The 15,871-nt window shown below is 33.6% G+C and overlaps 1 protein-coding gene across 1 annotated transcript in view; it reads left to right on the top strand.

Annotated features, from left to right (window-relative positions):
• The window catches only part of IL1RAPL1 (interleukin 1 receptor accessory protein like 1), a 1,105,500-nt gene that overhangs the window by 824,282 nt on the left and 265,347 nt on the right, over window positions 1–15,871 (top strand). The window contains exon 6 of the mRNA XM_075196513.1: window positions 9,494–9,568. Within this exon, the coding sequence (XP_075052614.1) occupies window positions 9,494–9,568 (75 nt within the window). The remainder of the gene's footprint in view (window positions 1–9,493; window positions 9,569–15,871) is intronic.

The raw sequence follows: 15,871 nt of genomic DNA, 5'->3' as shown, positions 1-15,871 counted from the left end.
TATGGTATGAGGATTTCACTGGTTAATAGAACCATTTCTTAGTTTTAGCTAAAGAAGAAAAACAGAAGGATCCCACTAAGTATCTTCAGGTTAATCAATCTTACCCTGACCCCTTTACCTATTGTGTGAGCAATGCAAAATTTATAGGGGCATATTCAATTGTTGGCGTTATAGCCAAAAATCTTGCGGCGCACGCACTATTACTGTTATTACGGTAATAGTGTGCATAAATACCAGTATTACGGTACTTTTCTCGCTGGATTTTAGCACGCAAGCTGAAATCCGGCTTACTATTACCATAATAACGATAATAGTTTTAACCATTTTTTAGCAATGTAAACAAAAGTGTAAAAATAAAGTTAGATTTATCAACTCAACCCAAGCCCTGAATGACATCTGATATCTCATACATGATTATTGGTGAATTACTAAAGTTGAGTGAATCACAATGGCATTTCCAGCACATCTAGCTTGTGGCAGAACAGGTTGTTTTGTTCCACCTTTAATTCATGTAATGTCATTCCACACTATAAGTAAATTGAAATTTCATGGAATTCATAGACTATAAATAGAGCTGATATGATGACCGTCAATTCTTTCTGCTGTGTGATGTGATTAAGATAGGACTGAGAATATTTATGGCCAAACTTTACTGGTCACACATGCAACATTCTGCAGCCCAATGTAGAATGAGATAAATTAGATGTATATAGTAGCCTAATAGTCTGTCAGAATTTCTGGCACCTTAAGTCAGATGTAAAAATGGGTTTGATAGGCAACAATATAACAAGACATTCTGCATTCTACATTTCAGTAATACTAAAATTATTGACATATAGGGCATGTATGCTTTAAAAATGCGTGCATAATTTAACCAAGTTCTCCAGGTATGTCATTGACCCCACATGTACACATTTTAAGCTTTAAATTGATAATAATGCTGTACATATCAAAAGCATCTGCCATTTGCATCGTCATGCTGTATAATGGTAAATTGCTAATATTCTACTTTGTTGTAATGGTTTTCAACGTCAGATTAAAGCTTTTGTATGCTTTGTAGTAAATCATTTCCTGATGAAAAATACAATTTCACACGACTTATTGATGAAGTTGTTAAGCTAAGATGTCTCTAAAGGTGGGAGTACTGATGCGTTACTGCAGGATTTTTGATTGCCTTGAGAATTGCCAACACCTGTCAATATCTTCCCGCAATATTGTTGGATACAGCTGAGGCTTTATTAACCTTTGACACAAATGTGTACTTCTCTGGTCATGCACCAACTTCTTATTTAATATGTGAGTTTACTGTATATGCAGAGTAGAAATGTTAAGTAGGTCCGAAAAGTAGGCTTACATTTGTTTGTACTTGCATTTTAAAGAAAGTCCCAAAATACCACTTTTTTGTCAAGGTAAAACTATTTTACTGTAATTTAAACTCCACAATTGGTTTTCATTTTAATATTCTTATTTTTGCTGCGCAATTACCATTACATCAATTGCAAAAACAGCACACTTGAGCAAGTCACACATTGTATTGATTAAATAGTTCACCTCTAATCATGCTGTACCTCGATTGATATTATTATTGAGTGAACTGGATAAGTAGAGCACCATTAGCCATGTCACCCGCAAATCGGACGTGCTCCATTACACTGTCTATCCAAATACATCCTGCTCCATCTGTTGTCTGCTACAAAGTCAGATCAATCTTGTGAGGCCAGAAAAACAGAACAGGCTTTACCATGTTTTTGAATATTGAATGTTACCCCAGAGAAAATAGGACTGGACAATTTGATGCTTATTTAGTAATGATTTTTAATAATATTTAAATTTTCATTTGAATGAATCATCACACTCAATAATTTTATTATCTATTTTTAATTCAATTGGAACACAAGGCCATGTAATGATGCAAAATCAACTTTCTAATTTTTTTAAAAACTTTTAATTAATTCAGAAGTTTTTATTTTTAAATAAATACTGTTTAATTGAGTTGTCACCATTTATTTAAACTCTCATTTCAACATATCCCAATTTCTAAGTTTATATATACCTGTGTGTAGCTAGACTAAAAGCAAATCTGGACCTGGGCAGGGGCTGGCTGTGCTGGTGGGAAGGGTGGCATCTGTTCCCCAGGCCGGTCCCATAGTGGGCTACCGTGGGCTGGGTCACTGGGCCACCTGCAATTTTCCTTTAAAATGTTCCTAAGGGGCTGCAGAGCCAAGACTCGCCTCCCCTGGGTTAAAATTTACCCACCCTCCCCTGGATTTGGGAAACTAATACATATCACTGTAATATTTGTTTAAAAAGCGTACAACTAGAAAAACACTTCTCAATACTTTCCTTTGTTATACAAATATGTTATAAAAAAATATGTAGCAATTTCCAGAAGTTTAGGATTCATAGTCTGTAATTACGTTTCCACTGCTTAAACTGTTGCTATTTGTGCATTTTGCAATTATGCAATACGTGCTAAAGCTATGTATTTTTCCGATAGTTAAATTATTGCTATTGTTAAGAGATTCTCGAAACAATAAAAACATAATTATTAAATTGCAAGTTAATGTACATTAATGATATTCCAACACTATGCAAGTCTAACAGGGCAGAGGTTAACTGTTCCTATTTCCCTAATGGTTGCTGTAAACTGTCTAAAACTTTTAAAAGCAAAATGTAAAACTTTTTCCAACTAGGTTAACAGCCACTTACTGTACACACTTCCCTGTAAATAAATCTATTTTTCGAAATGTTATCTAGAATCAGTTAACATTATTATAATATGATCTTATATGCAGTTATATCAAGTTTTTGCACTATTGTGTTAAAGTATCCAGTGTACACATCGATATTAAACAATTCTAGAAATATCTGAAATACCGTGCTCAAATGTGGAATGAGGCAACTCTTCCATGAAACAGTTTTTAAACCGTTAAATGGACCAGTTAGACTGTTTAGACTGTTTCACTCATCTCTATAGTATCCATTGTGAAATGATTTCTAATTGAATGGTGTCAATTGTTTACAGAGCACATAATAATTTACAGACAGGTGTCAGCAATAGCATTAATGTAACTTCAAAAAACCATGTCTAATTGTTCCCAACGGCTATCATCATTTTATAGTGTTTTATAGTGGTATAAAGATTATGACCTAAAATTAGAATCCATTCCTGCTTATTTTTTTTATTTCTGTATTATTATTATTGTATTGTCAATTAGTTGTTTTATACTAAATAAGCTACATAAAACTGTCAAATTAGTGTTCTCTATTATATTTCGATATTTAAGTTGTTGTATTATAGTTAACAGGACTTTTATATGCTATAATTGTTTTTAGTCATTTTGCCTAATTTTTGTAATACTCTTTAAAATGCAGCTATTATGAAAATGATGGGACATGATTACAGAAATAATTTTCTACAGGCATCAATAAGAATGGAAACATTAACTTCCTGAATACTTTTTTAACGTTAAATATATACTTAGGTATATACTTAAGTAAACTTGAGTGTTCTAGAGTCTTTTCAAGTTGACAGCTATATTCTTTTCTGAAAGGCATCAAGAATATTTTGAATCACAGTCAATAATAAAAAATATAACAAGCATGTCTTTATAAAAGTAAAGAAAAAAAATGATCTATGTACATTATTTTAAAAGAAAATTAATGTTTTCTACAGCTCCAATATGAAAACTTTCATGTTTGGAGAGAAGCTTTGCAAACTTGGGGTAATTTACTAATATTGTTCAAAGCTGCAAATCTAAACTAAAACTATAGCAACCAGACATTTTTTCATTGTCTAGCACTTTATACCTTTGGCTAAATGCTGATTGGTTGTTAGAGACTTAGGGCCTCATATAGAGTTGGACATAAAAATGTATTTACATGCAGATGCTCAGTTGGACACAGGGTCGGCGCTGGCAGGTCCAGCGCCTACAACTCGCTCCTTCCCCTCCCAAACCACCGCCATGCCTGGAATTTCACACATACATGATGAAGTCCCTTTTCTGTGCTGAGTTAGATGAGCTCTAACATTTAACTGAACAAATAAATAATTAAACAGATACACTGTAGTAGAATCTTACTACAGTTACTCAGTTACTGTAGGATTTTGGCAGACTAGATTGGAAAATTTATGTTGCACTATTCTAAAAAAAAAAAGTCAACACCCAATCAGATTGAAGTTGATTGGAGTGGATATAATTTGGCAGAATAGAAAATAATATTTACAGATGGATCCCTTTGATACATTTGTTTCAAAAGTAATAATAATAATTATATTTACATTATTATTTTCCCAGAAATGTTCAAAGGACTTCAGTTTTAATAAGTGGAATAACATTTTGCAGGATTACAGGATGATGGTCTGATTAAATAAGCTTTAAAAAGTTTTAAGAGTTAATTCCATCAAAATAACAAAAAATCAGTTTAAGTGGAATTTAATAAGCTAAACATAAAGTGAAAAAATTACTTACTGGTCTAGTGTTCTGGTTCTGATTATATTTGTTGACGTATAGCGATAAGAAGCAGAATAGCCCAAAATCTGCAGAAAAAATTTCATCCCCTAATGAATCAGACCAATCACAGTGCATGGAATGGAAAGGAGACAATCAAGAAATACATAAACATCACATGTTTTGAGCCTTATAAAGGAAGCTTACAGCCCACTGCCACTCTTTCCTAATGGACTGTTCTTAGGGAAAATATCTGTGAATGCTATAATTTGCAATTGTAACTTGGGACATGTAATGTGACTTATAAGTGTTCGGGCCTTTACTATTTTACTCTTCATGTCTGTTCTACGCACCTTGATATTTAGCATGATTGCCTGACTTGCTAGTTTTTATTTTACATTCTTCTTGGTTGGCCCTATAGTGACACACAATCTATCTATTATACAACTTGATCATATATTTACACCATCTATGTTATTTAATTCAATACTGTAGTAAAATCAAAACTTATTATTTCTGTAATATTCAGTATCCATAGAGGTGTTCAAAAACCCAGGTGATATCTATTGCTTACAGCATCATCTGGCCTATTTTTTGCAACTCACTGACGGGTGCAAAAGCCGTATTTATTTCTGCACTCATTAGTGCCATTTGCTATTTTAGCCTAACGTTCCCCAGGCATCTGAACTCATGTAATTTTTTTACAACTCACTGACTGACACAAAAGCCCTTATTGTTTCTGCAGTTATCACTATTTTAATTCAGCCTGTCAATTCATTCTTTTTGAACTCCTTATTGTATATAACATTTATGTATTGATATCAGTTACTTTATAGAAAATAATGACACATGAAGTATAGAAAGCTACCTCCAAAACTTGTGACCAACTTAGCTTAAGTTAAAGCAGTGGTTTTGTAGCTATGAGTCAAAGATATGAAATGATGGACTCTCTAGACAGGTTGGTAGTTGAGATGATAATACAAAATATTTTTATTTAGTCTCACTTTTGCAGACTTTATAGACGATATGCCAGGGCAGGTAATTATTAAGTAAATATGTAATTACAATTAGTGGTCAGCAACTATTTGAGCATGATGAGACAGTAGTCCTGCAATGTGATAGTTATCCTCAAAGGGGTTATAAGGATGATCATTTACTCCCATCCTATGCTCAAAGTTGGTCAAGTGTGGGTGAAAATGTTCCACCAACTGATAACCCTAAATCTGGAATGGGCAACAAAGGTGAAAGGTGTATGTCGCTAAGTACTTTGTACATGAAAAGAAGCAATGCTGGTGTGAGTGATAATGTGGCAATAAATTCGTGCTGGTGTGTTCTCATTGAACCTATTTAGAATTTTAAAACAATCAATGGGATGCATACATTTGTCAAATGTGTCAGATTGCAACCTGCTCAATCTGTGTTTACAGATTCTGGGGACATTGCCTCAGAAAATGAATTTATATTAGACAACTGATGACAAGCAAAGTTTCATACAACTAGCAGGCACAAAGCTTAAAAAAAATGCCTGTCCCACCAATCAAATCTGATTTTCCTTTACATACAATGTTACAAACAAGCACCAAGAAAGTTTGTAATCTAAAAAATAAAATATATACACTATGTAAAAGGCTAGTCGGCATTGAAAGCTGAAAAACTTTGGTTTCTAGAGTGAGATGTATAAAATGGTAATAGTCAAGTGCATGTTACGGTCCCAAAAGGTCAGCTGAGTTCACCAAGAAGCAAAGCTCGAAAAAAAACATCTGTTATAATGCACATCATCATAGCCACCTTTTAGAGAAACACAAACTATCAGATGTCAGTTCCAATAATACAAACACTAATGGCATATCTTGCCCTGTTGGCATTGCTGATGGTAAAGAGGGTGATGATGATGTACATGTTGATCAGCTAGCGACAGAAACTGTAACTGTCAACAATTGTGTTGCAGACTGTAAATTCTCAGTCATCTGCACTTGCAATAAGTTTGCAATAATTCCATGGAATAATATCAATTCTGGACACATCCTGGAGCACCATTCCTTAAAGGCACACTTAGCATAAATAAAGAAATAATGCCTGTCCCATTTGTTAAATATTAATGACTCAGCGATTGATAGCTTGTGCAAATGTGAGATAACATGTATCTAGGCACTATTTATTTTTTTCACTAAATAAAGCTGTACTTGCTTTGTACACCATCACAACCCCCGCACATGTGACATTTAAACACCCTCCTTAGCTTTTACTTGATCTGTTGTGCTGCTTGCTGCTTCCACAGAGATTGTAAATGCCTGATATGTAGAGAGCCAGGCAAATCAAAGCTGTGATCTGGCAAATTGAAGTAAATCATGACTTGCAGAATGTAAGACAAAATGGTTGCATTGGACAACATGCTTGTATGATAAAAGCCTCTTTTAATGATAACTAATAGAGTATCCTCAGTGGGACTCTCCTGACATCTTGCTAACCAGTCTAGTTTCATACAGGTAACATGTCTTGAATGAAATAAATTATTCAGCAGGCCACATCACCGGAATACTTAACTTATTGATTTTCACCAAAAGCTGAAGTTTTAGTTTGGGGTATTATTTTAGCTTGCTTTTAAAAATATCAATAAAGTGTTATGCAATCAGGAGCGCTCCTCTAAGCAGCTGCCCTAAATACAGAACAAGAAACTCAATAAACATATAGAAATCAATTGGTGTTCTGCATCTATAGGCTATTGGAAAGAATATCTATCTAAAATGACCAAATTATCAATAACAGTAAATGTCCATAAATAAAGGCCATACAAAAGTTCCAAGTGACGATATAGGAATGTCTCTGTTAATACTTCTTACTTCACAGATGACCGTGAGCCTTTTCCCTCAGGAGGTGGGTACCAGATGTATTTCCAAAATGATAGAGGAGCTCCTTAAACCAGAAATTGAATGCAAATAAAAGTTTAAATTGAATAGCCCTCCTCCGGAACGCTCTCTAATCGTGTGTATGCTTATTTAATGAAAAATTCAAGGGTGCATGTAATATAGATTTTTCAATCAGTCCATATGTCTTTTCCTTATCTCCCCAATGATGTCTCAGAGGGCATTTTGGATTGGTATAAAGGGAATAAAAAGGGGTATATAGTCCATTATCCCCATTATTATTATTAACATCACAGTGTAAACAAACATATAAAAACAAATAGTATTAATGAACCCACGAGTGGGATGGAATCATCTTGCCTACCAGAGTACAATGATGTTACAAGCAGAAGATCTTTAAAAACCCAGGTAAATATCTTTCAATATACTGGTAGACAAGAGATCCTCCCATATTCCTTCTGTCCAATGCGTTTCATCCATCCAAGGTAAGAACAGATGAGAGAACATTTCCTCTTATTTATTGTCCAAATGATTTGCAAATCTTGATTATAATGTTCTCTAAACACCCGTGTCAATTTATACATCCCACTCGGTTGCATGGAGGTGTACATGTGGGAGCAATTGCATCTACAATTGTTAGTGACATATAAGACAATTTCAAATATTTAACAACAAAAAAATATAATATCCTTACTTTGAGTCAATCTGTAGTTGTTCATAATGAAAAAACGCTATAGGTTATTATATGCTCCGAAATCAGTAAGTGGTTGCTAGGAAACGGAGCTGCTATCACATGGGTTTAAAACTCCAATAGTGTACATGGCTATGTATGTTGTAAAATTTGAATCTATCTGTAGTAAAAGAATGTTGGAAGTCACTGTGAGCTCTGAGTTCAGTAAATGGTTTCCAGGAAACAAAGCTCCGATCACATTGGTATAATATTCCAAAAACACATATGGCCATGTGTGTCATACAACTAAGTGTGTAAGAAATATATCCAAGATTAAATAATTCAATTCAATAAAAGTATTTTACTACATCCTCGGAAGCCGGTCTGACCGCGTGGTCACTTGCATCCATAAAATAAAGTAAACCCCTGGGAGAATCATGAAAATGTATGCCTCTTGGATTGTCTCTATTGTATCCAAATTGATTAACATATATATATATATATATATATATATATATATATATATATATATATATATATATACATATATATATATATATATATATACACACATATATATAAATATGTGTAAATATACATATATATATAGTTTTAGAAATATATCTGTTACCCACTTCCTGAGGGAAAAGGCTCACTCTAATCTGGAAAGTGTGAAGTATCAATAGAGACACTCCAGTGCACTTGGAACTTTTGTATGGCCTTTATTTATGAACATTTACTGTTATTTATGATTTGGTCATTTTAGATAGATATTCTTTCTAACATGCCTACAGATATAGAATACTAATTGATTTCTATTTGTTTTTAAATATGTTCTAAACTAAACAGAATACCCAAAGAATGCAACTATTTGACCACGGGGAGTTGAATTTTCCAGAGAAAATAATGGGCATTGGGAATATCCATGGATACTGTACTTATAAAGCAAAGGGAAAGGTTGTAAAGCTAATTTAAATTCCTGTACAGTCTTCTAAAAGCCATAGTACTGTATAAATAACCATTAATTCTGAATGGAATTTAACGCATGTGAACTAGATAAATTAAGTGAAAAAATAACTTCAAATCTGTCTACTGTAGCAAAGAGATTTGTCTGTGATTGGCATGACATTAACACATGCACAGTAAATGTCAATGCCAAAATGGAATGAGCCATTCTTTATTCTTTACTATTCTGCATAATAGAAAGTGAGTATGGGATTTCCCAACATCACAGGGCAGTGTGAATCAACTGAACAACTATTTAACCTACTTTCTACTTTGGTAGTAAGTTTACATTAGAGTATATGGCTTGTTTTGTTTTCCTTTGATTACTGTTCATAATGAATACATTGTTACACTAATTTACCCTGCTCACAGCCCATGGTCCATATGGTGCTTTCCTTGTGATTCATAGTATGGGGAATTCACAAAACCTGTCATAGTTACAAACTGTTGCCTTATATACTATGAATGCTAATATCATTTTATTGTATTTTGCTATTTTCCAGCTCCACTGACAGATAAGCCACCAAAGCTACTACAACCTTTGGAAAGCAAACTGACAATCCAAGAAGCTCAGATTGGTAAGTAACTTAACAGTTTATATATTAATTTTACAAGGAATATATCTCTGACTTTTTCTTGAAAGCACTGATTTTTAATTTTAGAACACAGCCTGATTTGGGTGACTTTCTAATTTACCTGAATCATTGCTCTTTGCAGGAAACAATGTTTAATTAAGTAAATTTAGTTTAAACATCTGTATTTCAATTTTCAGTCAATACCTGTGATGTTCAGATTTTTTATATAATATAACCAGAATCTACTAGGGTCACTGAATCTCAGTGTCCATCACTGCAGTGGTACCAATCTATAAGCAATTAGGCAGATTGAGGATGGAAGCTGTAGGGTCTTTTCTTCCGCTGCTCACCCCGTACCTTCAGTTTCTCTCCCCTTACCTGTTTATATGCAGTCATATGAAATTCCACCCACACAGTGCAGCATGTTGATTACGAGATTGAAGGGGCGTTATCCAGTGAATTCTAGACAGCACTATGGTCAATTTAAATGGCTCAGATCAGATGTACATTGTGATTTAAGTAGCAAAGTAGTCATTTTACTGTAGCTATTTTTAAATATTACATACACTATGTTAGAATACATTGATTGAAACATGTGTAATTGTTTGGATTAAAACATTAAATATACAAAATACAGACAATAAGTAAAATGCAATTACATGTAGTAGAAATGACAGGGAAGCAATTAGAGCATTGTTCAAAATGGTGCCATAATTTAAACTGCACCTTTTTTACCCTTACTATTTGACTAGTAAACAATTAAAATAGCATACAATGATTCAATTGATTTTGCCAGTCCAATGAAACTTCCGTACAGTATTAGTTCATTGACTTATTACAAAATGTTCACATGCAAAAAGAAAATTAATTGCAGTATGATCAGATATTTTTCAAGGTAGTTAACAGATTTGTTTTCATGTGTGTACAAGTCTTTCCTAAAGAACAATATAAGATTAAAGAAATAAATTGGACAAATGAGGAATAAATACTGCATTTTATTAGCAAACAGAAATACTTTACATGTAATACAAATTTATTATTCATTAGAAAATAATCTGTAGCTCAAACACATTATATTTAAATGTTATATTCATTTTTCTTTATTAATCCAAATGTTTTCTCATATCAGTGTATCAATAATTAATATTACAATACTTTTACAATTTAATACGATATTGTTTTGTGTACTCTCCGTAAGCGTAACAAAAATTAAATCTGTACAAGTACTTTTTACATGACAATTTACATCACAAATATATTATAACACTAAATATTCTTCTGTAGAAATTGTAATATCACTATTATTTCAAGGCAATTTATTAAATATTGTTTAATGATTTACATTTTCGGTATATAATTATGTTTCAATTATTTCAAATAATTTCTTATTGCAATTTGCTTCCTTAATTCCATTGTTTTACATTTTGCCATAAACATATAAGAAGCTTTTCTTCCATTTTAAAAAATTAAACAGAAGACAGTAGAAAAAATGATTTAAATTACAGCTTCCAATGAAAAAACTCAGAAAAGATAAATGAGAAAATGTTTAACACAAAGGAGTGGAACCGATGGAGCTCTTGCAGATCCTTTGTTTAAATTAACTTTGCTTTCAGAAAACATCTTTGAAAAATGGACATGCCTTTCTACTTTTCACAGCGAAAAAATGTGTTTTAATGGTGTAATTAGTAATGGTTAGCTCACAGTTTCTTCTTCTCTTGAGCTTTAGAGTATGTGAATGAAACTTCCCTATGATACTTTATTTTTTTCAAATGAAATGAGCGAATGCTGCTTAACTAAATGGACTAAGAAAGTAGTTTAACAAGCCTATAATTTGACTAAAATGCACGTCATAAACTATCTTGATTTGGAAATCAATACATACTGCAACTAATATAAAACATATATGTACAATGTAGAATTACAAATAATACATTGTATCACAGTGTGGGTATCAGTTTTGTTTGTTGTGTTATTATAGTTCATATTTTGACAAAATATGAGTGTCAATATTATGCTGTAGATTAGATTGCAGCATTGTGTGGTTCTCAGTATTATGTGTGGTGTTAATACTGTTTAGAGTGAGGAGTTATATTGTTTGTAAAGCTGGAAGAAGGCAGATTACCTTCAAGTCTACCTTTTATAAATGCTAGTTGTGTTGATCCAGAGAATGACAAAACATCCCTGCAGTGTGACAGTTGGCAATTTATCCTGACAATGGGAGGAGGAGTTTATTCTTTGCTAAAATGTCATTAATACATTTGCTGTATCAATCAACCTCATAATGCACTTTACTAATTGTACCTATGGACATTATTTCTTGTAAAGTAGGCATCCAATCCGTTTTTATATTTTGGTAGTACATTTTCCATCAACAACCCATGTGGTATGGATTTCCACAGCTTAACTACCCTAATAATAATACTTTCCTATGCTGATGGGGAATCTGTCATTTATCATTTGCAATTGATGAACAACTATCTCCCTGGTACAAAAGTTAATTAGACAAATAATGTATTGGCCTCAAATATACATATACTTAACAATCTGTTTACCTCTAAGGTACCTTTTTTTTTTTTTACAAAAGAATCAAACCTAGTTTTTCTAACCTCTATTTATTAATGAGATTGCCAGTCTTTTATTCTTCTTGGGTTCTTCTATGTCCTTCTTACAGTGAGGTGTCCAAAACTAAGGCCCTATACTCACAATGTGGTCTAATTAATGACATAGACAATGTTAACACTATGTTTGTATCACATGCATTTATCCCTGTACTTATTTACCCAAGATTTCTGTTCCCTTTTGCAGCCCCTGCCTCAGTCTCTGTGCTGCTAGCCTTATTTTTGTCTACTAGTATTTCTAACACCATTTCCATCTTAGTTTTCCACAATTGTGTTTCATTGTGCACAAGCAGTATAGCTACTAAATTACATTTATCTACACCTATCATTTCATAGACCAGTTTGCCATTTTGTCAAATGGTATTCTGTTGTGTTGCAAGTTGCTATTCCGCTCCGTGTTAATACCCCATACGTAGTTTAGCGGTAAAGGCAAATAGTTTACTTTCTAGGCCATGTGAAAGGTCATTAACAAAATTGATTGAAAAGGATAGGGACCAATATGTTACACCACTAATAACCTTATCCCAGTCTTAATATGTCTCATTTATAAGTGCTCTTTTTCCCCTATGAGTCAACAAATTCTCTATGTACATACTTTTTAACCTATATATAGTACTCTCATATTATGTACCAGACTGATTTGTGAAACAATATTGAAAGCTTTCACAAAATTCCAAATATATCACATCAATTACGCTATCAAGATCCTGTGTGAAACAAACCCACTCATAAAAACAAATCATATAAATTAGACACGACTGGTTGCTCATGAAACCGTGCTGACATTGTGTTGGCAGATTATCTTCAATAAATTTCAGAATCACATCCCTCAGAATCTCCTTAACTATTTACCCACAGCTGGAGTCAAGTTCACAGGTCTATCACTTTTCTTTAATTTAAGATTTATGCACTCTCATGTAAAGCCACTTTTAGAATCACCCTATTTTTCTTTCTTAGCAAAAATGTAGATACATGTCCATTTACATTGGGGCATTTTTCCTTCTGTGTGCTTTTGGTATACAGGGCATCATAGAGTGGGAATTTGTATTGTGTGGGATGTTACATTAGATTTGATGGTAGCATAGAGGAGTGTTTGTGTCATTATTTTATGCGCAGTTTTATATTTTATTATAGTGTGGATTTCACTGCTGTCTGAGTAGTATAGGATGTAGCTCGCTCTGTACCATTGGGCCCATAGCAATGTTCTACCCACCGTGCACCAATGAGTAGGGTAACTTTTATCTCATCACAACAATCTAGCTCTGCAAAAAGAAATGCTTCTGCATTGCTTTGCTCCGTTGCACCTCTTCCATATCTCAGTGCTCACATAATCACTTTTTACAACTTCTCGTAAACTTCCCCTGTCTCGGAAAACTTCTGTTTCCCAGTAAATGTGGCCATTTTGCTCTACAATATAAGAGCCCTGTTGGGAATGTAGGAATATTTGGGCAAATCAAAGGGCACAGTGGGTTCAAAGCTGTACTTGTGCTGCAGAGCGACTGTTTTGTCCTTTGTAAAGTACCTCTGCTGCAAGCAGTGGAGGATCCAGGGGGGGGGGGCGATCGGGTCAATCGCCCCCCTGTAGCAGTGGGTATCTAGCGTCAGTTCACTATACTCATATTTCCGGCAGCTGACAGGCAGGTAGAGAATAATGTCCGAGCATCATACATACATACTATTAGTATACATACTATTATTTCATAATAATAAATGTGTTGAAGCCTAATTAAGTTTTAGATAAACCTTAGTGGCCAAAAATAAATACAGATTGATGCACATTTTGTATGAGATGTGGGTGTATATATTTGTCTATTTTCTTTTTTGTCGTTACCAGGCTGTGTACACAGACAATGTATTTGCCACATATCGTTAAAGGGTTTGGGGACTCCCTGCACTAAACAAATACTTTCTATATTTTCTATATTTAACAGCAATAAAGATGGTCTTTTAGTGCAAGGTATGGCCAAAACCCTTCAAATATATAACTGTAGCAGTAAATATATTAAATGTAACATAAATAGCATATTGTAAAAATAATTGCTGGCAAGTTGTGTCAGCTGTAAATACTGTATGTGTCGATTTTATAAGTCTCAATCTATCACAAAGCAAGTAAATGATGTTCCTGACCTTTAAATTTCACAACTTCTGGCGTTTCATCTTTACTAAAAACGTATGAGCTGTCTGTAACACCAAGGTTAAGACTATAGTTGTCTTTGATAAAGAAAAATCTTAACAACATTTTTCTAACTGAAAGTTAGTTGTTAAATGGAAATAACTGTATATAGAAGACATAATAACCTTTAGGGAGAATAATGTGTCCAATATAGTGCAAATGCCTAACAAGTTAAGACCTTTAACTTTAAACATCATCATTATCAACATCATCAACATTTATTTATTTAGCGCTAGCAGATTCCGTAGTGCTTTACAATTGGAAACAAACAGTAATAAAACAATACTGGGTAATACATACAGAGAGGTAGAGGGCCCTGCTCGCAAGTTTGCAATCTATGGGTAAATAGTTCCTTGTTTTTCTTAAAAACTGGTAGAAACCCCAATTGTAGCCAGGCATTAGCTCATCCTGCCCCAGACTGAATTAAGATGGATAAAACGTGTATTTCTCTGTAAGTGTTTCTTACAAATATAAATCTAACTACCTACTTTACTTGTTGTGAATGGTGCGCATCAGATTTAGTCAGGTACTTTATTTTTATTTTTTTTACACTTTCAAAAATGAACACCCAAACAAAATTATAAAACCATTCATTGTAAAATGATTATTTATACCTGTGTGTGGAACACTGAGAAAACTATAACATTTGGATTAATTAATATTGTGAACAGTGCATCCTGCTAGTGTATCACAATTAAAGCATTTTAAAGAGCCCACTGGGGACCTTATTTTGATCAGTTTTTCATACTCTATCATAATGTTTCATTTTAACTGTGTTCAAATCAATACCTTAAATGTAGAAATCCAGTCACATTTAATAAACAGTAAGGCTGGGCACACACTACATAATTTTTTTTCTGCTATGATATCATTAACAATTTTACCAATGACTGAAAAAAAAAGTCCCAAACAGCATGCTGATTCCTGTGTACACACTATACACGTTTGACAAGACTTACCTTCAGATCTGTTCATCTGTCATAACCAACGGCTAAAAAGATTGTGACTGTGGTCTACAAACTTTCAAGCGTTCTCTGAAAACCTACCTAGTCAGACAAGCTTATAATATTCCTCAACCACCCTCTTAACCTCACTACCTTTAGCCTGTTACACAATTTCACACAAGACAACTACCCCCTGACCAACATTGTGGTGTGACAGGATCATTTAGCTTATGAGTCACTTTTGCCTTTGCAGTCTGGCTGGGCCAAGATGCAAAATGTATACTTAACCTCATGTGTCAATCTCCCATTATCCCATAGATTGTAAGCTTGCGAGCAGGGCCTTCTCACTTCTTTGTCTGTTTTACCCATTTGTTTATTATGTTTGTCCCCAATTGTAAAGCGCTACGGAATATGTTGGCGCTATATAAATAATTGATGATGATGATGACTCTGCACAATCCATAGAGATCTATGGACACTGTCGGTGATGAGTGCATACATCATAAAGAATTGGAACAACATTGTTTCATCGTTGAACAACATTTTAGTACGGTTTAAAAATCAAATAGAA

Source organism: Mixophyes fleayi, chromosome 2 (genome assembly GCF_038048845.1).
Source record: "Mixophyes fleayi isolate aMixFle1 chromosome 2, aMixFle1.hap1, whole genome shotgun sequence".
NCBI lineage: Eukaryota > Metazoa > Chordata > Amphibia > Anura > Limnodynastidae > Mixophyes > Mixophyes fleayi.
This window is presented reverse-complemented; position numbering and strand designations above follow the sequence as displayed.